The sequence below is a fragment of the Neofelis nebulosa genome, chromosome 2 (genome assembly GCF_028018385.1).
Source record: "Neofelis nebulosa isolate mNeoNeb1 chromosome 2, mNeoNeb1.pri, whole genome shotgun sequence".
NCBI classification, from domain to species: domain Eukaryota; kingdom Metazoa; phylum Chordata; class Mammalia; order Carnivora; family Felidae; genus Neofelis; species Neofelis nebulosa.
In genome coordinates, this window is record NC_080783.1 from 13192048 (window position 1) to 13217399 (window position 25352).

At 38.9% G+C, this 25352-nt stretch overlaps 1 protein-coding gene across 6 annotated transcripts in view; it reads right to left on the reverse strand.

Annotated features, from left to right (window-relative positions):
- The window catches only part of NYAP2 (neuronal tyrosine-phosphorylated phosphoinositide-3-kinase adaptor 2), a 267223-nt gene extending 243971 nt beyond the window's left edge, over positions 1-23252 (reverse strand). For 4 of the 6 annotated variants that reach the window (XM_058702952.1, XM_058702970.1, XM_058702959.1 and 1 more), the window contains exons 1-2: positions 21939-22577; positions 13712-13949 (exon numbers count right to left, since the gene is read on the reverse strand). In XM_058702952.1, coding sequence (XP_058558935.1) covers positions 13712-13932 — 221 coding nt within the window. In that variant the 5' untranslated portion in view covers positions 13933-13949; positions 21939-22577. Of the gene's footprint in view, positions 1-3579; positions 3687-13711; positions 13950-21938; positions 22578-22727 lie in introns of those variants that run through there. The other 2 variants (XM_058702945.1, XM_058703000.1) reach the window with 2 other exon arrangements.
- Positions 23253-25352: the final 2100 nt, after the last annotated feature.

The window sequence follows — 25352 nt, forward strand, 5'->3', positions numbered from 1 at the left end:
GAATTACATTTTAAAAAATTCCATGCAAGACCCGTTTATTTACTATTCCTTTGGGAAATCCACTGTCAGCACACCAAGTGAGTTCGATGTGATTTGATTTACAAATGTTTCAAAACCTACTATGCACAAGGGACAGTTTCTCTGCTCTTAGAAGCCAATTTAATAATTAAAACTAAAACCACCAATTAGTGCAACCTTTGGAAGCTATTTGTATGCCCAAATTCTTTCAGTGCTCATGTAACTTTAACGATTTTAGAAGAAACAACAAAAATGTGTGCACATCAAGAAGATGACACAGAATGATCAAGTAAGAAATTCACATGGGGGGGGGGGATTGGGGTACACGTGCCATGTACAAATGCTCAAAGCAAACAGCCCTGTTTCTTTCCCTGTGTTGGTTTCCACCCTAAACGGAGGCAGCACCTTCTTGGAGGTGGCGCCATTTGTCATTTTTAACGTAACCACAATATGGGATGGAGATAAAGGTGATAATGATGACAGTAACAGCAGTAATAGTGAATAGTACCAATTCTACCAATAATAGCGGTTACCAATTCTAAACGGCAGCGATGTGTTCTCTATTCCACCAGTTGCTTCCCGTATGTTGTTCTCTTTATTTCTGTTAACCATGCAACGGAATGAATATTGTTACTTCTAAGTACCAAACGAGTAAACTTAACTTTAAAGATTAAAGGACCTTTTGGAGCACTTGGGTGGCTCTGTTAGTTAGGTGTCCGACTTCGGCTCAGGTCGTGATCTCCTGGTTTATGAGTTCGAGCCCCGCGTCGGACTCTGTGCTGACAAGTCAGAACCTGGAGCCTGCTTCGGATTCTGTCTCCCTCTCTCTAAGCCCCTCCCCCACTCGCACTCTGTCTGTCTCTCTCCCATTCTCTCTCTCTCTCAAAAATAAATAAAACATTAAAAAAATAATCAAGAGACGTTTTAATGGGTCTCGCTAAAGCTAGAAAACAAGTTACTCATCTCACCTTTGTCTAGGTGCTAGGATTTTCCCACTACTTGATTGTGTTTCCTTACGCCCACGCACACTGTTAGTCCAAATCTTCTGTTTACAATGGGTTAATCATCTACTGGTTTATTGTCATACCTAAGAACAGAAAAGGTGCCCAATGCCCATCAATTAACAATCTGATTATCTATGTCTCCATCATTGTAAAAAGGTCGGAAATGAACATGACCAGCACTAATAACTGAATCAACCCATCGTCGAGGCATTTTTTTTTCTTTTCAGAAATGTCAGGTTTTTGGCGGGTCTACACCTACCTGCCTTTTATCTCACATCTCAGATTACAGGACCAGGCTTTTATTTCTGCCCTAAACTGGAGGGCGTGTGAGAATATGGATCATGTAGCTCTCAGAATCAAGATTACTAACTCCACTAACTCTGCACAATGGAGAGACCTCCAGGCAATTGTTCATTCGCTGTGATTAACCTACAAAGCTCGCTCTCCTCTGAATAAACACTTAAAAAAAAAAAAAATCTGTCCTCAGACTTAAATGTGCATGTGTCTGTATAACTTTGAGAGTTTTATAAAAGTATTTCAAATTTCTCTAAAATGATTCAGTCTCCCGCCTACAAACGATCAAAACTGAGACATCAATTCTTACCAAAATTAACGGTTGGAAGAGCGTGGGTGGCTCAGTAGGTTAAGAGTCCAACTCTTGGTTTCTGCACAGGTCATGATCTCACGGTCTGTGGGATTGAGCCCCATGTCAGGCTCTGTGCTAGGATTCTCTCTCTCCCTGTCTCTCTCTCCCCCTCCCCTGCACATATGCTCTCAGCTGGCTCTCTCTCTCTCAAAATACATAAACATTTCCAAAAACAAAAACAAAAAAAACAAAAAAACCCCACAAAAATCAACAAATCATTGGAAGGCTAATAAACAAATCAAACTTCGTATATTCAAAATCTTTCTCACCAAAACCCTCTGCCTGCTGTCCTTCCATCCTAGTTAATGAAAATGCCAGGATTTCACCTTGGTCTCAACTCCATATTGAATCTGTCACCAACTTCCATCAACTCTACCTTCAAAAATGTATCTCGACTTCCCCCACACCTCCCCCTGTCCATGGACTCAGGTCCGCACCAGCATTTTCCCTCCTCACAATTGTTTTTATAGCCTCCCAACTGATGTTGGCACTTCTAGCCCTGCTTCTCCACAGAGCAGGCGGCATGAACTTCCATTTATTCATAGCAGTCAGATGTGGCATATTCTGCGTCTCAAAACTCTACGATTTCCCATCTCATCTCATCTGAGTCAAAGCCAAAGTCCCGACAGTGTCCTGTCATGATCCAACCCCATTCCTCATTTGCCCCATTCTGGTCACACTGACCTCTGGTAGGTTCCTCAAACGTACCAGACAGGTGCCCGCCTAGGATAGCTTCTCGGGAGGTTTCTTAATCCCAAAAACGTGTCACCCTGGAGATCAGTGCAGCTTTTTCCACTCAAATGTGACATGCTCAGTGAGCTTTTCCCTGACCGATCTATGTAAGATTGCCTTCTCCCCCTACCTCTGAGCTCCAATGCTCTGATTTAGTTTTCTTCATACAACTCATCCCATTTTAACTTACTCTATACTTTACTTGCTTATTGTCTGTCTCCCTCATCCCACTCCCTCGAGATTGTAAATCCCACAAAGGCAAACAGTTTTACTATTTTGTTTGCTGCTTTATCCCAAGCCCCTAGAACAGCCCCTGCCGTGAAATAGATGTTCACTAAATGCTCACTGAAACATTTCATAGAGAAACAAAATAGCGAGGAAACACACATAAACATCAGCCTAATAGGATATTAAAACGTCTCCTTAGTAACGTTCTTCATTGCTGAACAACTTCATTTCTTATTCAAACATCAGGTTAGGCTGAGTGGTATACTTAGCCTTGAATCAAAGACTAAAATGCATTTTGCTAATTAAAATAATGGAGTTTAAATGCTGGTCTTTTTATTTTTAAAGCATCTTCCTTGTATAGCTTACTGAAAGTGCTTTCCTTAAAAAAAAAAAAAAGTTTGTATTTTTTTTTTTTTCCTCTGCTTCCTGGCAAGCTAGTAATATTCACATTGTAGTATGGACATGAATATTGTCATGCATTTCCAAATATGAGTGTTATTGAAAACACTTTTTAACTAGTGGCATGTGGCTTGAGCAAAGATTCATCTTGGGAGGGGGCTTGATTTTCCTTCCATCAATTCATGATTAAACTTAATTTCAAGGCGATCTATAAATTTATAATGATGACGTTTCTTTCAGGCTAAATCCACGTTGGACAGAGCCTCGGAGCTATTTTATTAGTCTGTGCAGTCTCCAGCAGTTTCGTTTGCTACATTCGACGGGTTCTCTATGCCATATTGCATTTTTAGTAGCTAAAAAATCCTCTGACTCATAATTCCTTTCCCTTATCTGGGTTTTTGAACATTTTACAAAGGCCACGTTTAGTTACAGATTGAGAATATCCTCCGAGAGCCTGAAGAGTATAAAAAACAGCCCTGGGCTGAAAGCTGTTGCCTAATTAATCTGTAACCATCTCTAAATATTTAACACTACTTCTAAAAGAAAAATTACCTTACGTTTTCCAATGGGTTTCTTTTCAATCACTCAGGATGCCATAATTTTGGAGGTTTGGGAGGTCTACTCTTTGCTGCAATTTCCTCAGCATTAGAAGAGCTTAATCCTCATGCTGACCGACTGGTCCAGATGGGGTTATATTCTGAAAGCCCCTCCTCTTGCCAACATCTGTGTATTTGTTTCAGATATGGAACAGACACTGAGATCTCTAAAAGGTAAAGTCAGTGCTGGGTCCAGAATATAATGAAAGTCGAAATAACCACAAGTAAAAATAGCTCTCAAGAAGGTACGTGAGAAAGAGAAGGAAGTTTATCTTAAATGAGCCATAAAGGGCCCCCTCTCCAGATGGCTTCTAATCTGTCTTGGCAGGTGACTGGAGAAAAACCTAAAATCACCCTTATTACCAATATTGATGCAGTGTATGTTGTAAATAGATGAATGCTAACGTTTGCCTTAATCATCTCAGGACTGTGGTGACCCTTCCTGACAATGGAAGACACCACTTTGACTTGCAAAATGAATAGGCACAATGGCCAGAATGGACCAATGTGATGTCCTTAGGCTAAGCAGGGAAAGCTAATATTCATGAGCATAAGTGGTGTCCCTGGATATATGCTCATTAATATTAACTTTCCCCACCAGCACTGAGAAAAAAAAAGTGGAACACTTTCAATAAATCAATTTATTTAGGATCAGCCCTTGTAGATTTGGCTTCTGGCTCAATAAAAAGCAATCAGTGAGGGAAGGACAAGGTGAATTATTGAATTTTGTCTTCTAATTGTATGACTCTCCGAATAGAAACTTCCCCATACATTTGGAGTCGTAACCAAAATGACTTCCAGACCTGGGTATCTTGTTTATCTTCGGAAAAAGAGAAAAGAAAATCTGGCTGCATAATTTTAACCTGAAAACAAGCAAAGCAGCTTGAGGTCCCCTGAAATGATTAATAGAAAAGTGATTGGAATTAATCACAAACACAAGAGGAAGCTGAAATTAGAGAGAGGGTTATTAAGACACTGTCTGCCTGTTTAATCTCACCCCCTTATCAACACATTAACCTTGTTTTCTCTGCCTGAGCACTGAGTCCTACAGCAAAATTAGGTCAGAAATTCACATCAGATCAGATCAGCTGATTCATTCCAGCAAAACCCTGACATGCTGCAGATTTGAGTTTCATTCTAGATAGGATTATGGCTGAGGGCTTTTTGAGTTTGCTTCCTAGGCTCCAAGCATAGCAGCTTTAGCTAATTGTAGACTATTTCCCTACCAGCTATAGAGGATTTCTAAAGATTTTAAGACTAGCTGTGGAGTATTTTTGAAAGTTGACACAGTTATGTTTCCGAAGCCTGGTTCATTTCACTGTCCTCACTCACCTGAGCAAAGGTGTTTCCACATCTGTTTTGATACACAAATAGGGCATTTCGTTTTTCTACATGCCCCCAATTAAAGCAAACCCAATGAGATTCTCTATTCGTGACCAAAGTGGGTATTCCTGAGGCACTGGATGGATAGATTGCTGGCTAAAATGCACGTCAGTAAATGCTCTCTCTTCCCATAAAGTCTTCAGCCACAAATCATGAGTATGATTTCAGAGAAGCCATAACTATCTAAAGAGGATTTATGTAGCTGTTAACACTCCTCTCTTAAGAGTTCTCTGTGTGATTATGTCTTTGGGTCATTATTTAAAATATTTACCAATTCAAAACTTTGTTATTAGAACAATTTGCTTTTTAGGGAACAATGTTTTTGAAAAAGAAAAGCCAATCTTTTCTTCATTTTTATTTTTACTTTTTTTCCCCTCTATGGTCTAAAAGGATCTTTAGCTGTTCTTTGTTTCTCTCTGACTAACAGAAATACTGAAACCTTCAAATATAAATAGCTTCCAAGTATACATACTAATGTAGAATTGCATGTATTTTTTTAAGGAGCCGTAAGTAATCTAATTCCATTTCTGACTGTCACTTTTAAAGAGGAAATATAACCTCATATAGATCCCTTGAGGGCATCCACAGGGAACAGAGATGTTCCTAATCAGCCTAAGTAGTCCTTTGTGACAGAACCACTTTCCTCTAGTTGAGAGCTGTCTTCCAGACTTGCAATGTTTGGGAGAATTTCACTAATGTAACATTTGTTTCATTAGGAAAAAAAAATCCAACCCCTTCCTATAATAGAAAACATACTCAGAAAAACATGTAGTGGTAACATTTTTTTTAACTGAAGGGATATTTCCTATATTGTTTTCAAAAGACTGTGGCTAATAGTCAAATGAGACAGTGTAGGGACAAGTTCCATAATCCAGAAGGAAAAATTCACTTAAAAGGAAGCTTCAAATCTCAATGTACTTTTGGTACACCAGATACTCATTTTGACTGTCCCTCCTCCTCAATGGATAGCCTTACCTGATGTCCAAAACAAGGTGTTATTTATACACAGCGAACCTCTAAAACAGGTCTTATGTTCACAGGTGCACACAGGTACAGCCTCACAAGTCGTCTGTGGCCACATTCTGTTCTTGGTCAGTTGCCTCCTTTTTTTTATTTTTTATTTTTTTAATGTTTATGTATTTTTGAGAGAGAGAGAGAGAGTGAGCGCAAGTGGGGGTGGGGCAGAGACAGGGGGAGACACAGAATCCGAAGCAGGCTCCAGGCTCTGAGCTGGCACCACAGAGCCCATGAGGCTCGAACTCATGGACTGTGAGATCGTGACCTGAGCCGAAGTTGGACGCTTAACCGACTGAGCCACCCAGGCGCCCCTAAGTTGCTTCCTTCTTAATGTCTGTATCCTGTGCTGCATCAGTGGTCCAACATAACTTCATCCTTGTCTCTTAAATATCCCTTTTCGCCCCCACCTATGACAAACTGGAGTTTTATAACCCACCTCAAGTGAGCTCACTCATCTGAAGCTATAGGTTTTGAGTGTTTGTTTTCTTCCAGGCTTTTTAATAAAAAGTAAGTCTCATTTAACAGTGCCTGAACAAAACCATTAGGATTTAAAATAGCAGAAATGATGAGCCACTGAAATCATTTTTTTTCATTCTCCATGCACTTTTCTCCTTTAAGTCATTCTCTCCCTTTCTTTCTCATCAAATGTTATTCAGGGCTGTTAAAGGAAGCACTGAAAATATCACTTTTTATTTATTTAGAAGTTTTCACCCAAAAGCCTTGACAGTAAAAGCTCATGTGAGAAATGGCAGTGAAGGCACAAGAAAGTTAGTAGTGACAAGGGGTTCGAGTTAGTTTAAAAATATGGAATTGGGGGGCACCTGGGTGTCTCAGTCGGTTAAGCATCTGACTCGTGATTTCAGCTCAGGTCATGATCTCAGAGTTTGTGAGATCGAGCCCTGCATCGGGTTCTGTGCCGACAGTGCAGAACCTGCCTGGGATTCTCTCTCTTCCTCTCTCTCTCTGCCTCTCCCCTGTTCATATTCACATACTCTCTCTCTTTCAAAATAAATAAATAAAACTAAAAAAATATATATATGGCATTGGGCTCAGAGAGCCTAAATGATGTGCAACACTGAGAAAGGGGTGAGGAGATTCTTTTTCTAAGAGCTCAGTGTTTTAAGCCTCCCAGCTTCAACACAAAAGGCATTTCGGCACATATGTGATCCAGAAGGTCAATCATATGAAATCCTATTTCCATTTTTTAAGCAATCCTTGGCAGTCTGCACATTTCTGAAATTGCAACTGGCATATTTCACAGAGAATTATCATCAATGCCTTTTCAAGGTCAAACATGCCCCATCTTTAGATTTTCAGCCTTTCGATCTCATGTATTAAACCAATGCATATATTTAAGAAGGCATTCAGCAGACATGTTAAAGAATTTTAATTGATTAAACTGTGTTCATTAATGTCATGCAGAGTTTTCTTAACAGTTGGGCTAAATTACATGTTAGAAATATTAAAATGTGTGTTAAAGATAGATGTGAGTATTCTGCCTCCGTTGCCAATGCTGAAACCCCAGCACGCTTGTGTGACCAGAATCTTGCCACGGAGTTTTCAAAAACATGAAACATGTATTTTCTATTAAGAAAGTTGAAGTAATTCCAAAAATGTATTATAAGAAGAAAATAAAGGATTATTATATTTTAAATTGTCAGAATCTCAGAGCACCTGGGTGGCTCAGGGGGTTGAGTGTTGGACTTCGGTTCAGGTCATGATCTCACGGTTTGTGAATTCAAGCCCCACATCAGGTCCTGCACTGACAGCTCGGAACCTGGAGACTTCTCCCGGTTCTGTGTCTCGCTCTCTCTCTGCCCTCTCCCCGCTTGTGCTCTCTCTCAAAACTAAATAAACCTTAAAAAAATTGTTTAAATAAAAAAATTGTCAGGATTTCAAAATACTCGTCACTATATAAGCAAAATCAAGTTGCATTTGGATATTATAATGGATACTGAGATGGACTAACGTAAGATACCCACAGCCAGCCCTGGCACAGCCACATGGAGGCCTTTGGTCTCCTCCTTTTGTCCAGTCACCATGTGTTTGACTGCTTTGACATTTCTGTCTCAGACCCCATCCACCAACAACATCCAGAGACTTCTGTGTCCCCCTGTTGTACATGGGCCATGCTTTGGGAAAAGAAAGACATCAAAAGTCTCAATGATTTAGGAGGCTTTGCTAGTGTTTTGTTCTTCCCAAAGATATTCATACTTTAAATCAGGATTCCAGAACCTCTTCAAATCGTACCACGCGAACAGCTGTGGAAATTGTGGAAGTAACACAATGGTGTTGGGATAGGATGAACCGGGTCCAGGGCCTTGTGTTGCAGAGTTAGTCATTCATTCAGGCTCATTCAGCCATCTGTACCCTGGGCCATCCCTTCTCCTACGATGGCTGAGCAGTCTGTGCTTTTTCCCAAGATGACTTACATCCCAACCCTTCCCACCTACTCAAGGACATAATCACAGTCATTTTTCCTTCCTGTGTCTAAGCCATTAACATTTCCCTTTCTATTGTAATCGTTCATATCAGCATTTTAAATAAGCTAGTTTTCTCTCTTCTTAAAGGAAAAGAAAAAGAAACATGAAGTACCATAGACCCCCACCTCCCACTACAATTTACTCACCGTATTTTGTAATTTCTTTAGCCTCAAAACTCTCAAGAGAGTTCTTTATATTCTGCTCTTGTTCCATTCTTCCTATGTCTCATGAGGTTTTGTCCCCAGCCCTTCACCAAAACTGTTCTTGTCAACAACACCAGTGTGGTAAGGGGTTTCAATTCTCAGGTCTCAACATAGTTGATCCATCAGTAAAATCTCCTCCTTCTCCTTCTCTTGCTTCTTCTTCTTCTTCTTCTTCTTCTTCTTCTTCTTCAGGTATGCCCTATGACCAGCACAGAGCCCAATACAGGGCTTGAGCTCATCACCCTGAGATCAAGACCTGAGCTGATTTCAAGAGTCGAATGTTTAACCAACTGAACCACCCAGGCACCCAAAAATCTCTCTTCTTTGATCACTTCTGTCACTTCACTCCAAGACATCACCCTCCTACATGGTTCTCCCCCTCTCTCACGGCTGTTCTTCCTGGATTCAACTACTGTCCCTACCATGGAGGCAGACAGGCATACCAGGGAACAGTCCTGGGTGCTTCTCCCATCTCTCTCTATTCTTATTTTTATTTAAAAAAAATTTTAAGTTTCTTTATTTATCTTGATAGAGAGGGAGAGAGAGAGAGCAGGGGAGGGGCTCAGAGAAGGAAGAGAGAGAGAGAGAGAGAGAGAGAGAGAGAGAGAGAGAGAGAGAGAATCCCAAGCAGGCTCCACACTGTCAACACAGAGCCCAATATGGGGCTCAGACCCATGAACCGTGAGATCATGACCTGAGCTGAAACCAAGAGTTGGACGCTTAACCAACTGAGCCACCCAGGCACCCCTCCCTCTCTAATTTTAGATTCTAGGTATACTCAACCAGGCTCATGGTTTCAAGTCTATAGACTATGAGGACCCTCATATTTGTGTCTCTAGCTTTGATCTTACCATAAATCCTGGATCAACTGCCTATCCAGCATTCTCCACTTGGACATCCGAAAAGGCTCACAAAACTGGGGCGCCAAAGCTGATTTTTTATTCCTCTAACAGTTAACGCAAACTTCTTCTCTAGTCTTTGCCATTTCGTTAAACGAAAACATCATTTTTCTCATGTTTCAGGCAAAAGACAAAGAAAAACACACAAGCACACGCACACACACAAAACAATAGCAAAACAAATGGAAAGCCATCTTCGGTGTTTTTTCTCTTACTCAACTACTACATCACACCAATTAGAAAATTTTGATGGTGCCATAATTTGATAATTTTTTGCCACCTTTAAATTTAAAAAACGTTTTTTTAACGTTTATTCATTGTTGAGAGACAGAGACAGAGCGCAAGCAGGAAAGGGGCAGAGAGAGAAGGAGACACAGAATCTGAAGCAGGCTCCAGGCTCTGAGCTGTCAGCACAGAGCCCGATGCGGGGCTCGAACTCACCAACCATGAGATCATGACCTGAGCAGAAGTCGGATGTTTTACTGAATGAGCCACCCAGGCTCCCCAATGCCACCCTTACTATTACCATCCTAGTCCAAACCACCATCATCTCTCACCTGAATTACTGCAAAGGCTTTCTATCTGAACGTCTTACATTTGGTTGTGCCCCATCGGTCTATTCAACACAGGAGCAAGAGTAATCCTGGTAAAATGTTCGGTGAACACAAGTCACACCTCTGATCAAAAATCTCCAACAAATTTTGTTTTCTCCTTCAGAATAAAACACACGAGTTTATAAGGCTCTACATTACCTGATGGCTCACTACCGGTCTAGACTTACATGCCCTAAATCCTTGCCTTGGTCACTGTGTGACTTCTTGTCCTTTTCTTAAAACACATCATACTTCCTATTCCCCCTGCTTAGAATTCTCTTCCTGCCAATAGCCATACGCTTCATATCTCTGTCATCATCTCAGGGGCCTTCCCTTGGCTCTGTTTTTTATCTCCTTTGCCTAGCTTTGTTTTACCACCTCTTATAAATATTCATATATATACTTTTTTTTATTTTTTATTTTACTTTTGAGAGAGAGAGACAGAGCATGAGAGGGGAGGAGCAGAGAGAGTGGGAGAAACAGAATCCGAAGCAGGTTCCAGGCTCTGAGCTGTCAGCCCAGAGCCCGATGCGGGGCTCCAACTCACAGAGTGTGAGATCATGACCTGAGCTGAAGTTGGACGCTTAACCGACTGAGCACCCAGGTGTCCCTATTTATATACACTTATATGTTTAGTGTTGTCTCCTATTCACAGTTTCCTCAGAATGTAGCTTCCTTATAATCAGAAACTTTGTTCTGTTCATTGCCATCTCATCAAAGTCTTGAACATTGCCTGACAATTAGTAAAATTTCAACACATATTTCTCCAATCAACTAATACATTTAGCAGTAAAGGTTTATTGACAATGCATTTACATTAGATCCTGTTGTAAGACCTGTATAGAAAAATAGAATGATTCTTCTCATGAAACTTACATTGTAGCTTGGACATCAGCAACCGTGTTGCATATTGCATTCATTGTTTGCTCTTTGCCTTCAATCACCTTGACCTCAGGTATGAGATGCCCTGAATCAGTGTTATTCCTTATGATGAGGAATATGCCTTACTTCAGGGGGTGGTTAGAATTCAACCTGAACATAAGCCCATTTTGTTAGCGCCTGTAGGTTTGTTTACCTCCAGTTGGCCATTCTCATGCCTACAAAGTTGGTTTATTCTCCCGCTCTATCTGCCCACATCTAGGGAGAAATTCTAAATGGAGTGATATCCAAAATCCCACCTCATTGGGTCAAACTGACAAATCACAAATCTTTGTAATTCTCCCGTGAATAACACCAGCTAAACACAACATGATTGATAACTTACTCCTGTTCTTTGCTCTATTCGCAAACAGAGCTAGGCTAAAGTTTTATCTTATGCTGAGAGCATTATGTGGAAATAAAGGTGTCCAGATCATTGGGGACTTTTTTTTTCAATTCAATGTATGATCTAAACTCTCTATACTTATGTGCTTTCTAACTTGATACTAGAAAATATTGACTTATTAATCTAGCAGAGACCAACTCAAATTGCAAATAACTGAATTTCCTCAGCTTCACTTATGCAATGACAGAATTTTGCTATTTTGCCACCTACCAAAACCCTGTTTCCATCACTTTGACTTCAGAGTTCTCTGGAGTCGTTAGTTACGTCTCTTTGAACACTTACCAGTAAGCTACTTAAAAATTAAACATCTTCTGTCTTAATATCTTTAGCTAGAACTCTTCTAAAGGTTGTTGATGAAACACAGATACAGTGATAAGCACACTTCAGTACCGTAAAATCTAATGAAACTATTCTGCAAATATTTCTATTTATATGGTTATAAAAAAGAATGAACAATTGAGTTTTAATATCAAGATCAGGAAACTTTTCATTTTAGAGGTGAAATTGTTTTAGAAGTCTAGTGGGCCATCCTTTTTTGTTATGAATTTTAGAAAGCTCATTCTCATAAAAGTAAAATGCTCACATACATACAGAAATCCATCAGAAGTAATTCCCAGGAGAAAAAAAGTTGTCCTATATAAAGGACATTTAATATATCATAGAAGGAAATCTGGGATACCAACTAAAATGGGTAGAAATAAAAAATAACATAGTCCCCAACAAGTATTGACTTAAATATATGCAATTGTGGCAATATTTATCAAGTATGTCATTTTGCAAACATTTATATACATGGTAGTAGCATAGATGTCCATTTTCAAAATGGAAAGATTACATTCTTTCAAAATAATCCTCCATAACATTTATTGTTTTTTCTTTCCAGTTCTCACTCTCTCTCTCTCTCTCTCTCTCTCAAACCTCTTGCATAAAAGTATTTGCCACTAAATGATTAGAGTAGAGCATCCTTACCTAGCTTCATAAATAGTTCATCTCTTTTTTTTTAATGTTTATTTCTTTTTGAAGGAAAGAGAGACAGAGAGTGAGCGGGGAAGGGGCAGAGAGAGAGGGAGAGACAGAATCTGAAGAAGGCTCCAGGCTCCGAGGTGTCAGCACAGAGCCTGACACAAGGCTCGAACTCACGAACCATGAGATCATGACCCGAGCTGAAGTTGGACTCAACCGAATGAGCCACCCAGGTGCCCCATAAATAGTTCATCTTAAAATAATAATTTCTTTTCCCTAATGCGATAATGTTCACAGAGAGTTTAAGTACAAGTATTAATACCAGATTAGATGAAACATCCACCAACTATTAAAATACCTTAACTATTATTTTTTAGTATCCAGCTAATTGACATGGATTAGTTTTCTAAATTCTGAATCTGTGTACTTAGTAAATAGAACTTATTGAAGAAAGAAGACTTTGTATAACACAATATGCCTTTACCTGTACCCCTGGTACACACACACACACACACACACACACACACACACGCTGGAAACACTGTAACATTCTTTGGGAAATCAAAGGATGTGTATCCTACTTTTGGTTTCTGCCCCAGGACATTTAGCCTCAATGTGGAAACCATAATCTGGCACTTATTTGCTTGTAGGGGGTAGGTTTTGCAACATAAAATCATTTTATATCAACGAACCTGGGGCACCTGGCAATCATCATAAAACTCTGCACTGAGAGCACATAGTGAGGGTTCCTCCTGCTTTCAGAGGCTCATATAATTCTAATTATTGATAAGTCTTTTTATAATCTAAGAAGATGAACTATTATAAGGTATTAAACATAAACAAAGACCATTAAAGGTGCATATTTTCATCAAACATTGACTATGAAGTGTTTAAGTGTTTCCTTGGGCTTTTATCAAGGGTTGTTTAGTATGAATTTTTTTTAAAAGAAAACTGAATTCTTTCCCCATCCCAGCTATACCTCCACATGCACAACACAAAAGCAAATAACTTTTCTTAGCTACGGTGAAAGAACTGAGAGCCGGATGAATTGTGTTTATGTTATAGTTGAGGTGTCAATTTCACTTGGTCTCATCAAGTCTAACTTGGGTAAACCCCTTCTTGACAACATCACAGCCTTGACCAGGTGACAACATGACAGACAGGTGAGAATTCATGGATCTCCTTGTGTATGCAAGACTCAGAATACTTGTATTTATATTTACCGTTTTATTGCTTCTTCTTGTCTTCGGCGTTTTTCGTTCTTCTCCTTCAAGTAGGCCAGGTTGGTTTCATTTCTCAAGCGGTCATTCTCTCGAGCAATGTCTGATGCATTCTGAATAACCAAGCCATCGTAGGCCTTCATCCCCATGTCCTCGATATATTGGAGAAATGTGTCCAAAGGGTCTACCTCAGGATTAGAACTCATCATCTTGGAGGGGATCATGTAAAAAGGAACACTTCCTGTAGGATAAGAACACATTTTACCTTTATCAAAGGTGAGGAGAAAAAGCAAAGTGCTGTTTGTTCACCCTAATATCTTCTCAGCCCCAGATTCCAAAGATTATGGTAGAATCTATTCAGAGACAATGTCTCATTAGAAACTACGAACCACCAAGACTATTAGAAGTAAATATTCAATGAATGTTGCCTGAGTAGCAAACATTCCCTGAAACAAAATTAGAACATCAAAGGCCAAATCTCTAGCACTTAAAGGTAACGGGAAGGTTCAAATACAGGGTGCCAAGTTCAATGTTTGGTTTATGTATTTAAAGTCACGATTTTGTTTTTCAAAAATGTGTTCTTATATCATTAAGATCTATCAGATCCAAGCTTCATTTCTAACTAATTGCTATAAAGACTTCTCGATTTCAAATAAGATGATAACATTATTTGGAAAAGACTTTCTTATTGTGCGTGTTCTCCTTCTAGTTTTAAATTAAGATCTACAAATCTATACTATTTGTGCATAACATAACAGTAAACAAGGAAATACACATTTCTAATATAATTTATTTTGGAAATAAACCCTTTTTGACCCATCATTACTTTCCAAAATGGTGCTTCCTGATGGCTGCCTGCTAGAACTCAAATATTGTAGGTCACCAGGACCACATCCATCCTTACTAATCTGGTAACTCAAGCAGTGACAACTATAATTATCATTGCTACATCAAGGTTTGAAAACGCAAACCATAGAGTGGATTACTGTAAAACCAAGATCCAATTAAAATAGCAACAAAACACAGGACTTTGAACAGATCAATATATACCGTCCACCTCCAAAATGATGGAAGTAATAGCTTCTACCTCTTGCTGATGTAACGATTTAGAGAGGTGATGTTATAAAGAATTTAACATAAAGTTTAACAATAATAGGCATACAGTCATGTTAGCTAATATCTTCATAATAAAAGTACAGGTGAAAGATTGCCAATGTCATATATGGGTATGTGTATGGACAGGTGATAGATAACCAGCAGGCTATGAAAATCAGGATGCTTTGAAGCAGATGTATTCCAATGAATTATAGAAATCAACGAAGCCAGGAGATAGAGCAATGGTGCTCTAATCAATCAAAAATAAAAATGAAGTTTAATTAATTGCATGCAAGATAAGTATTTTAGCCTTCTAGCTTAATAAGGCTTACTGTCCTCAATTGAATATTCACCGTTGTATAAGAAACTGGTATCATTGCATCAAATTGAAAAAGCAAAAGCAAAATCAATTAATAAGAAAAAAACTTTGGCCATTTAAAATTATAAATGACGTTTACATCTATTATTTTCTTTTAAAGCCCCAGGAAGATATGTTTTTTTTAAATCTCAGCCAAACTATCTAATGTAGAAGTCCTAGGCTTTCACCGTTGCCCTTATGAATCATATTCATTTCGAGTTTTTTACAAGTATAATCATGTTCCATACCTGGATGGTAGCTATGGAAACTTTACTTCTTATCAGAGTTTATTAGCGTTTCAGCTGCCAGTCAATTCTTCTGTTATTTGACTCCTACTCTGAATTTAAAGATTTATTCTCCAGCCAGTAAGAGATTGTTGGAACTAGGGGATATGAGTTGTTTGTTGACTCATGATTTTGTCGTTGTTGTTGTTGTTATGTGGAGTTTTATTACATTTGGTTTGGTTTTGAGCCATAATGGGTTGGCAAATAAAATGGTCTTTTAATTTCAACTGTCTAGCATAATTGAATTGTATTGTACTATAAGTCCATGAGCTTAGATGCTCAAGGGGTAGACATGCATAAGAATAAGAAATTACTGCTACCAATGATTGCAATTTTCAGGAAAAAAAATACAGGAACAGGATTCTCAGAAAGCTGAAGAATTACCATTATTGGGAACTCACTTCTCCCAAGGACTTCAACACTAGGTGTGCCTGGATAAAAAAAAAAAAAAAAAAAAAAAAGCTCTGTCTAACTTTATGGCAATTAATGCTACCATAGTTAAGCAGGCCAAGTCAGGACAAGGATTCCAGAGACAATGCCTCAGGGTGGAAGAACCCTCCCACTTTGCCCTTGAGCAAAACTGTATATGCCCCCTGTGAAAAGCATTACCCCCCAATTTTTGTTTCTTCCCTTAAATTTTCCTCCCACCCAAAGGACACCAGAGATTCTCCATACAGTTTATATATTCCAGATATGAACCAGGTTAATTGGGTACTTCTGAAACTTAATTATCTCTTTATGTGGTCTTTCAAATTGACTGGAGTTGAAATTATGTTTGATCCGAGACAACATTAAATAACAATGCCATCAAGTATGTATACTAGGGAAAGTTGTGCTATAAGTAGTAAGAGTATAATCTGAAAAGTTAAGATGAAAATTTGAAGGATAAAAACCATAAAATCTAGTAAAATTTCTGGACAATGATAACTGGATGCATGAAATCATGCTTGTCATCTAGTTCTAGGGAGGGATTTGATTCTATGCTCGTTAATGTCTTCAAGTATTTCTTGAGCACCTGTTATGAATGAGGCACTGATAAAGGCAAACCTGTGTCCTTCTAAACATTCACACTGCAGGGTAAGAGGACAATAAATTAAAAAATTGCAACACGGTGTCAGTGGGACAAGCACAGGTGGTAGCTTTCACGAGTTTGTCAGGGTGTGTGGTTACCATTTTTGAGGATGAACACAGAACATTATCCAATAACAATAACTAGGCTTCAAAAATAACCATAAAAAATGGACGTGGACCCTACCAATGTTTAAGCATCACACTCTCCTGCTCTCTTGTCCACATGTAAAAGGTAGATTGTAATGTGGGGTAGGGGCAGAGGGCGGTTAGGCAGTCCTGAAGAGTGTAACTGAGGACTTGGGCAGTATGGCCTGAAATCACAATGCAAGCACCCCTAGGTCTCTGACTTTATGCCATTTAATGAAGCTTTAGCTTCCTCTAAGCTTTAGTTTCCATGTGGTTAAAATGGTGGTTGGAATATACTTAACTCCCTTATGTTGCTGTAAGTGTTCAGTTAGAAAGCACATGTGAGTGTTCAGGAAATGTGAGCAAAATTATTAGTCACTAACATTACTACTTACATCCTCTTCCTAATTCTTAATTGTGGCCAAGATGGTGTTTAGTAATAACTCCTCAATACACACATGTTTACTTTGAAACATACACGAATAGAATGTTTAATGCAGTTCAAGTTCTTAGTCACAGGTGTGCAAAGGGAAGCATGGAAGACTTTCATAGACTCGCTTCCTAACCAAGGGCATGCAGACAGACCATTTATCCACTCCACCCCAGTTCCTGCCACGAGAAGATAAGGGCTTTGTCACAGAGGAACCATGAAGCTCAAACACTTGGGCTCCACCCTTCCAAGCCGGTGTTTCTCAGCCAGCTGAAGTCTGAATGCAGAGACTCATTCATTCACTCCTCCTTAAACAAATGTGAGGCCTCTCTAGAGAAAAGTGAGCTGTATGTGAAGTGGCTGTCTCACTACAACTGCTACCATTTCTATGCAGTGAGAACCCAGTCAGGTATGGTCATAAATCTGTTTGTCTTTCAGAAATGTGTAGTTATGGCTAAGATAGATGTTGAACAAGGCATGGTCCATGCCACTAAACACTTGGCTTCATTTTGGCTGCTGGATATTAAATCAAGTTTATCTCTGGCCCTTTAACAACAATCCTGTGTACAAGTAGTTCATAAAGGCTTGTCGTGAGCACTGAATTCTTCATGTTGGCATCTTAGGAACACAATAGTTAAGAAGCAAAAGGGCCCCTCTCCTTTAGATAGCACCTTTAACTCCATTGCAATATGCAAGAAACTCTTATTAGATCTCAAACGATTGCGTGGTATATTTGTGACAACAAAATGAGTGAGGTTGAAGGGCTCTTCTGCATTTCTCCAGTCATCCCTTGCCTTTGGATCAGTGTGTGTTGGCGGCCATTTTTGCTTGCAACAAATTAGACATTTTAGCTCCCCCTAGAGCATTGGTTGAAAGTTGACATTCTTGGTCTGCAAGGTAGATGGGTTTTATCAGGAATGCATGGCGTAGACTCAAACAGTGCAAGAGTTGTATATGTGTTCTTTTTCTTGGAAGTTGTGGCGAACATTGAGAACTTGTGTTAGGAGTCTCCTGGGAAAGCACCTAAAATGACTGAGATCAGAAACCCCCCACACAAATCATAGGTAGCTTCACAACTTCACCTTACGCCTTTTCTTCCACTGCTGTGTGGTGCATTCAGAAAACCCTCCTTTTGTTTCATTTTTGAATTACTGTATTTAAAATCTTTGCCATTCTAATAAAAGCCAAAAGCTGTTGGCTTTTATTAGATGTTAGCTTAAATACAGCTGGATGTTTTAATTGCTCTGTTTTATTGTATTCTTTCACTCTTATTACTTATTTCCTGTAGACCACACCCTTCACAAAGATTACTTTGTATGGTATTGTGATACCTCTTAGAATTTGAAATTTCACTGTCTTCAGCTTAGATGCACCGATTTAAACTGGTGAGATTGAGGTCATATTTAAAACATTAAGCATTTAACTTTGTCTTGTATTAGCCATTTCTTTATTTTCTTTTGTGTAAAACCATCACTGTACCTCACCCATGCTGAGCCTAGAGCTGAAAGTAGCAATTCATTTCTTTACCATGTTTCCACTGAAATAAAACTACCTATTACCTATACATGTGGAGCATAAAATATACATAAAGGTACCCAAATTGAATCCATAGAAACATAAAAAAATCATTTCCTTTTTTTTTTCTCATTCTATAGCCACTACTTGCATCCAAGGAACTCAAGAAGCTGAGACATTACGTGACTTTCAATGTTAAAACAAAAAAAAAGTGGGGGGAGCATATTTTTGAGAATTAAGTATATACAAAACTTTAAGCACATACATGTATGTAGATTCCCTTGTAAACTAAGGAATAAATTTTTTGTAGCCTCAATTTACCAGAGGATATTTAATGTGTCACTAACTGATGTCAAGATTGGGGTCTCCATAGTATAGAAAGCATTTGATTCATTGCAGGCTGCTGTTGAAGAAAAGACATACAGAAAGGGTCAGATAAAAAATGAAGCCTGCCATCTTATACTTGTTAAAGTATTTCTCTTTTCTTAAAATGCAGAACAAATTCCCTCTTCAGCGTGATTTCATGCACTGTGACATCAGTCACTCTGGTTCTGCAAGAACTGACTCAGGTGGGTGTGTAAACCGACTTCTCAGGCAGAACCTTCTGACGGATCCTTTGCCACCCCCTACCAAATAAAGCAGGACCCTTGTATATAAGCATCACTGAAATGAATTAGCCCACTGGCCTTTGTGGGGGCTGGTTCTTTCTTCTCTTCTTAAAGTATGTACTCAGAATTTCTGAGGTGAAGCTGCTCTCCACCTAAAACTTTGGTGTTCCAAGATTTAAAATCGTGAATAGTCCATCAATCCAGACATTTTCCATATCTGCTGAGTGACAGAGGAAGAAAAAGCAACTGTTTGGGAGAGAAGTGTTCCCCAGCTCTTGAAGTTAAGAAGCTTCTTAAATTTCAGGTCACAGTTAGCCCTATAAGATGATGTTACAGCTAGAATAATGTAAACTTTATCCTGTGTTATTCTTATAATGCTGTTTGTGTTGACTGGGAAGGACAGAATGCATGCTAGGGAATACATTTCCTCGTGGAAAGCCTCGTCACGTTGCCCTCATTTCACATTTGTGCATTTCATTTCATTTGCTTATGGGAAAGTTTTCTAGTCCCTACTTCTCAGTTCTTTATGAGGTTCTCAAACCACACCTGCCCCAGTGCTGTGAGGAAGTTATTAGAATCTGACCTATTAAAATTTGATTTTCCCTCCCGTTCCAATCATTGAATCTTCTCTGATATAGAGAATCCTATTTTGTCCATCAGTATTGACTCAGCCAAATAAAAGTTTCCCAAGGCAATTTTGACTATTTCTTTTTTATTCAGCAGGAAGAAAAAGATCTTTCACATTTGTTGCATGTACTCAGACCAGTTTGAAAACACATTGTCAAAATATAAGTATTTAAATAATCAGGCTTCATATACATATGTAAAATCTGTATGCAAATTAATTTCTAGAATTCGCTGACTTCACACAGGACCAAATCAACAGACCAGATTGCCTGGTTATAATTCGTAACCTGTGTAAACCATGTCAAAATTGTTTTTCTGATAATCTGTCAACAACAAATCTTATCATTTCACTTTGATTGTGCTTAAAATCCTACCCTCAACCCCACAAATGGTCATGCTCATTTTCTTATTCTCACTTTCATCAAAATGCAGCTGTTCTGCTCAACATGGGAAATGTTAGAGTTAAAACCACGGGCGCCTGTTGAAGTGACTACAAAAACGCTGATTGCTTTTTTCTCAGAAAGCAGATTACTTTGAAGCGAGTTTTTTCTCCACTCTCTCCCTTCCCAAAGTGGGTAAAATGGGCATAGATCATGTTAATGAGTGGTATCATAACTCAGATACCCGCCCCCAACTTCCAGGTTGTCATGGTGCTATTTGCCCATGGTCTAAAGGGATAGCACATTTCTGATAATATTAGGGACTCACACAAAATGTCAATGGCTGAGGTACTTTTCTGACCCTTTGGCCAAGTGTTTCCAGACGCTTACAAGGCAGTATTGGCAAAGTAGATACAGTCAGTATGATAAATTGCTGACTGGTGCTACAATGAAAACCATCTAATTGAATGACTTTTTTTTTTAAAAACAATAGACAACCTTCTTGTCTCTAGCATTTTTACACTTGTTTTTCTAAACTTTGCAGATGCCTCCAGTCCTTGGGCTTCTCTACAGTTCTTTGTGAAGTTGTCGGGTTTTTTCTCAGGTCTGTTTTCACTGATTTCCTCAACTGTCAGTGTCCTTCACAGAGTCCTCTTTGCTGAGTTGGCAAAGGTGTGTGGTAATTCCACAGAAAAATAAAACAATTTTGACATCTGTAGCTCACATACTCTCATATTAATCTGTTTACCAACTGACAATATAGAAAAATGAGTTGGAGCATTGTTTAACATGTGAAGAATTAGGAGAAGAGTTGATGTTCACTCTTGCTCTATTGTCATTATTTCATACTATTTGATGATAAAGTCTTGCATATTAAATGGACTAAAACTACATTGTGTAACTTCTTAGATCGGATTCCCTTATTTGGGGGTATGTGTAGGAAAAAAAATACAGTTCTACAGTACCAAGCCAACTTTAGGAATTCTTAATGAGAAGGAACAGTATTATTTCCTGTAATAGTCCTTCCAGCTGGGGAAGACCTACATTTCTTGTATTTAAAATATTCCTGGTTTTTAGAAAAATTAAAATGGAGACACCCCAACAAATTAAGTGTGTGTCCCAGGTAAAACAAATCTCCCTAAAGTTCTATAGAAAATATTTGTTGTGATAAGACTAATGAGATCTTCCTGATACTGAGTGTTAAAATTCATGTTTCTCAAAGAGGTTTATGTCTACTCTGTTAGGAAGGAGCAGTTTCAGCTTTGGTGTATGTCTGATAGTTTCATTTATTTATTTTTTGGTAGGTTTTTTTTTTTTTGAGAATACAAAATTAGGCTGACACAAATGTGCTGAGAGACTGTTGTAAAATATTTATGGTATGGAATAGCCGATAAATAGCTAGCATGCACAATGTGAATGCCAATTAATACCCTGGAAAATATTTTCAATGCTTTTAATAATTCAACATGGCTCATTTTACCAATGAAAATCTAGTTTAGCCATTTCCGTGGTAATGTAACTAAGTGGGTAAGAGGGCACAAAATAGCCGGAGGCTTATTAAAGCCTTGGATGCCTTCGCTGTGGCTTTATTTCTGTTGCACCTAATAAGACATGCAAACTTCAGCATTAAGTACCCCCAGATAAAATCCCATTCCATTTCATAACCAGATTGCTTGATCTATTTAGTGCTGGATTCAATTAGCATGCTTAGAGAATCTGAAAAATGAGATACATACCAAAATTTACGTCTCCAGGGAGAGCTAAGTGCAACAATCAGAAGGTGACTAGTGTCTGTCAGAGCCCTCTCTCGCGGTTGATCTCTGGGCAGTTCTGTAGGAGTAATCCAGCACCATAAGAAAGAGACTTGTAGTTCAGCTCAGTTTTTCTTCAATTAAAGTGCATTGCATCTGGATGGGGCAAGTGTCCATTCCCAGATTCTTCATCACTAGAGATCAGAGCATCCTTGATGTTCTTCCTATCAGATAAAATGGCCTTTAAAGTTTGCTAGGAAGATGCGGTGGCAGAAGACAGGTGCCTGCTTCCTTAAATCGACATTCAGAGAAAAGAGGGCATAGCTAATGGGTGGGGATGAACACACAGCCCCTCTCTTTCCAGGTCCAGCAGGGAAGAAATTGAATGATTTTACCCACTTTGCTACACAGATGATTACAAGACTCGAAGCAATCACCCAGGCTGGCTAAGGTGCCTCATTTGATTATATTCTGTGAAGACAACAATAAATGAAAACAAAAAATCAGAAACATCCTCTCTAAATGTCTCCTCTCAGCCCAAAAGATGCTCTTTCTCATCGCCACTTACATACAGAAGGTTTAGAGCAGCCTAGCTTGTGGTATCGTCCCTCCCCCGTGACAACCAGCTCTCTCTCTCCCATTCTCTCTCTTTCCCCTCCCTCCCTCCCTGCCCCTGACTCCCTCCCTTCCTGCTTCTCTCTCTCTCCTCTCCAGCTGCCTTAGTCTGTTGATGCTGCTGCTGATTAATCAGGGATTCTGAAACAAAGAACCTACCTTCTGAAATAAGCAGTAATCTTTCTTCTCTGTTTCTGCAGTCCGTCTGCATTGAACGGCAAAGCTGCCAGCATTCTAGCACCTTGGATAGTTCCTGCTCACTAGGCCCCTTGGAAAAGGGAGGCGAAGAAGCAACTGAAGAAATGACAAGAAACCCGAGAGCAGCATCGTTCTACTTCGGATTTTGCCTCCCTGGGGCCTCCCATCCTCATTAAAGACCTCACATTTAGGCAACAGAATCTCTCCCTTTTATCTGTCTGAACTGAAGTCTGATTAGTAAGTGATAAAATGAAAAGAGGATAAAGAAACCCCTTCATTTATATCCACTACAACCCTCATTCCAGCTTTATGGAGAAGAAAAACATAAATCCATCAAAAAGAAATGTTGTTACTACAGAGGGGGTTTAAGTTATAAGCTTTTCACCCCTGGCATGGCTAATGAAAATGAGCAACAACTTAAATGGAACATCGAGATCTCAGTTTGATACCCTTATTTGATACCAATTTTGCCTCCACTCTCCCTGCCGAGCCAGGCACACAATTACTGCTGACGTACTTCAGGCTGCTGCTTGGGGAAAGAGGGGAGGAGCCTTTTAACCTCATCAAAACAGCCTCGTGCCACCTGCTCCCATGGCATGAGAACAAAACTAGCCCACTTAGAAGGAACATGTACAGCACACATGTATGTTGAATAAAGATCTCACTCAGAGAGCGCGCTATTTTTTTTTTAACAAAAATAAGATGTGAATTAACCATGGTGTGCCACTAACTCCTATAGATTCACTGTTGAAATTTTTGAAAGTCAACCTATTCCCTACATTTCCTGAGGATTCTCCTCATTCCGTTCTTAAAAGCCTGCTGAATATATGCATATATATCATGTTATATAATACAACTTCTATAGACATAAGTATATATGTATACAAAAATACGTGCGTATATGCATACACATACAAGCCCATAAGTTTGTATCTAACTTGTTTTCCTTCAAAGTAAGAAGTATAGTGAAGTAAAACATAGGTGTTTTATTGTGTTAGTTGGTATTATGGTAAATATAACAATACGCAATGAGTTTCTGCTTAGTTGAGACTGAAATACCAATTTTGAGAGGGAAAATTATTCAATAGTGACCAGGATATTTCTTTTCATCACATTTTCCCAGTAACTCTTTTTGTAAATTACTTTCACTCACAAACTGATTTTCCTAAAGGTTATCCCCAAAATCTAAATTCATAACTAATTTCTTAGAAAAATGTGATCTGAATGTAATTTTTCATGCATCAACAGACCATAAAAAAATAATAAACTTAGGTTTACCTTCCTGATTCGTAAATGCCATCTGAAACTGTACCACGATGTTGCAAATGTTATTTTTTTAACTTGTATGTATCTGAGGAAAAATAAAATCAACATGTTACATTGCTACAAGAGTTTCAGTTTTCACATGTCCTAATGTGCATTCCTAAAACAAATCACATATGTCACTTATTTCCTAGTCTTTGTGCCTCCACTCTTTGGACAGAACAGAACATCTGTGGAAGATCAGATAGATGAAAGAAGGAAGGGAAATTTAATTGTGAAAGAGAAGAGGCCACATCTCTCTCACTCCTTCTCTCTCTCTCTTTTTCTCTCTCCCTCTCTTTACCGCCCTGCCCCCACTCTCTGTCTCTCTCCTCTGTCTTATGAAGATTCTAATAACTTAGCACCATGTAGGGGGAAAAATTGTCTCAAGTACCACTTACAAACTAGTAACAGCCACCACACTGTCATTGAGAGGTTTAGGAGCGTATCATTATTTTTGGTGGTCAAGTGTTGTCATAGGAGTCTTCTTTCAACATGTGACCCAAAGCAGAAAAGATTCTTTATAAAGAAATTATGTGGCAGATATTTTAGGAAGTGTAAATACTTAATCATGACTGGTAACTCCATAAAGATCGGTGGAACACATTTTTATCTACAGAGAGCTTGAATAGACACTAGCGTAAAGCCCATTTCTACCTTGGAGAAAATTAAAACCCAGATAAGCATACTGCCTTGCTTCAGGCCTCACACTCCTTGGCTCATTGGGATTAGGATCAGAGGTCACTGGGCTGCTGTGCCTCTCATCATCTTTGGCCAACAGGGAGCTTTCAGTCACTTTAATATCATGCACCAGGATAATTTCAAATAAAATGCAGAGACACTGGCTTATGGTTGCTAACTATAAAAAAAAATTCCCCCCAAAATATCTCAAGAGTAAAGGGACTTTTACCCCAAGAAAATAATGTGTAGCCCTTTAAACTTAACATTTTCAGCTTTAGAAAAATTTATGATTATTGTGTTTCTGTCCTGTTTCATTTCTTTTATTTTTTTTTCTCTCCTTTGCACGGAATAGAGTTTGGGAGCCATCACATTATATCAACTCTATCTTCTCAATCCCATACCTTCCTCATTCCAGGCCACAGTATATATTGATCAGGCAATTTCTTCTCTGGAGATATAGTAGAGTATAGGAATTAATGGCATCTTTGGGGGTTGGTGTCTAGAAGGTCCCCACAACTAGTTCCTTAGGTCTCACTGAATGAAATAGAAAAAGATTTCTACTTTCAAGTAACCTTAGATTCAAATGTGGAATTCATCTCTACT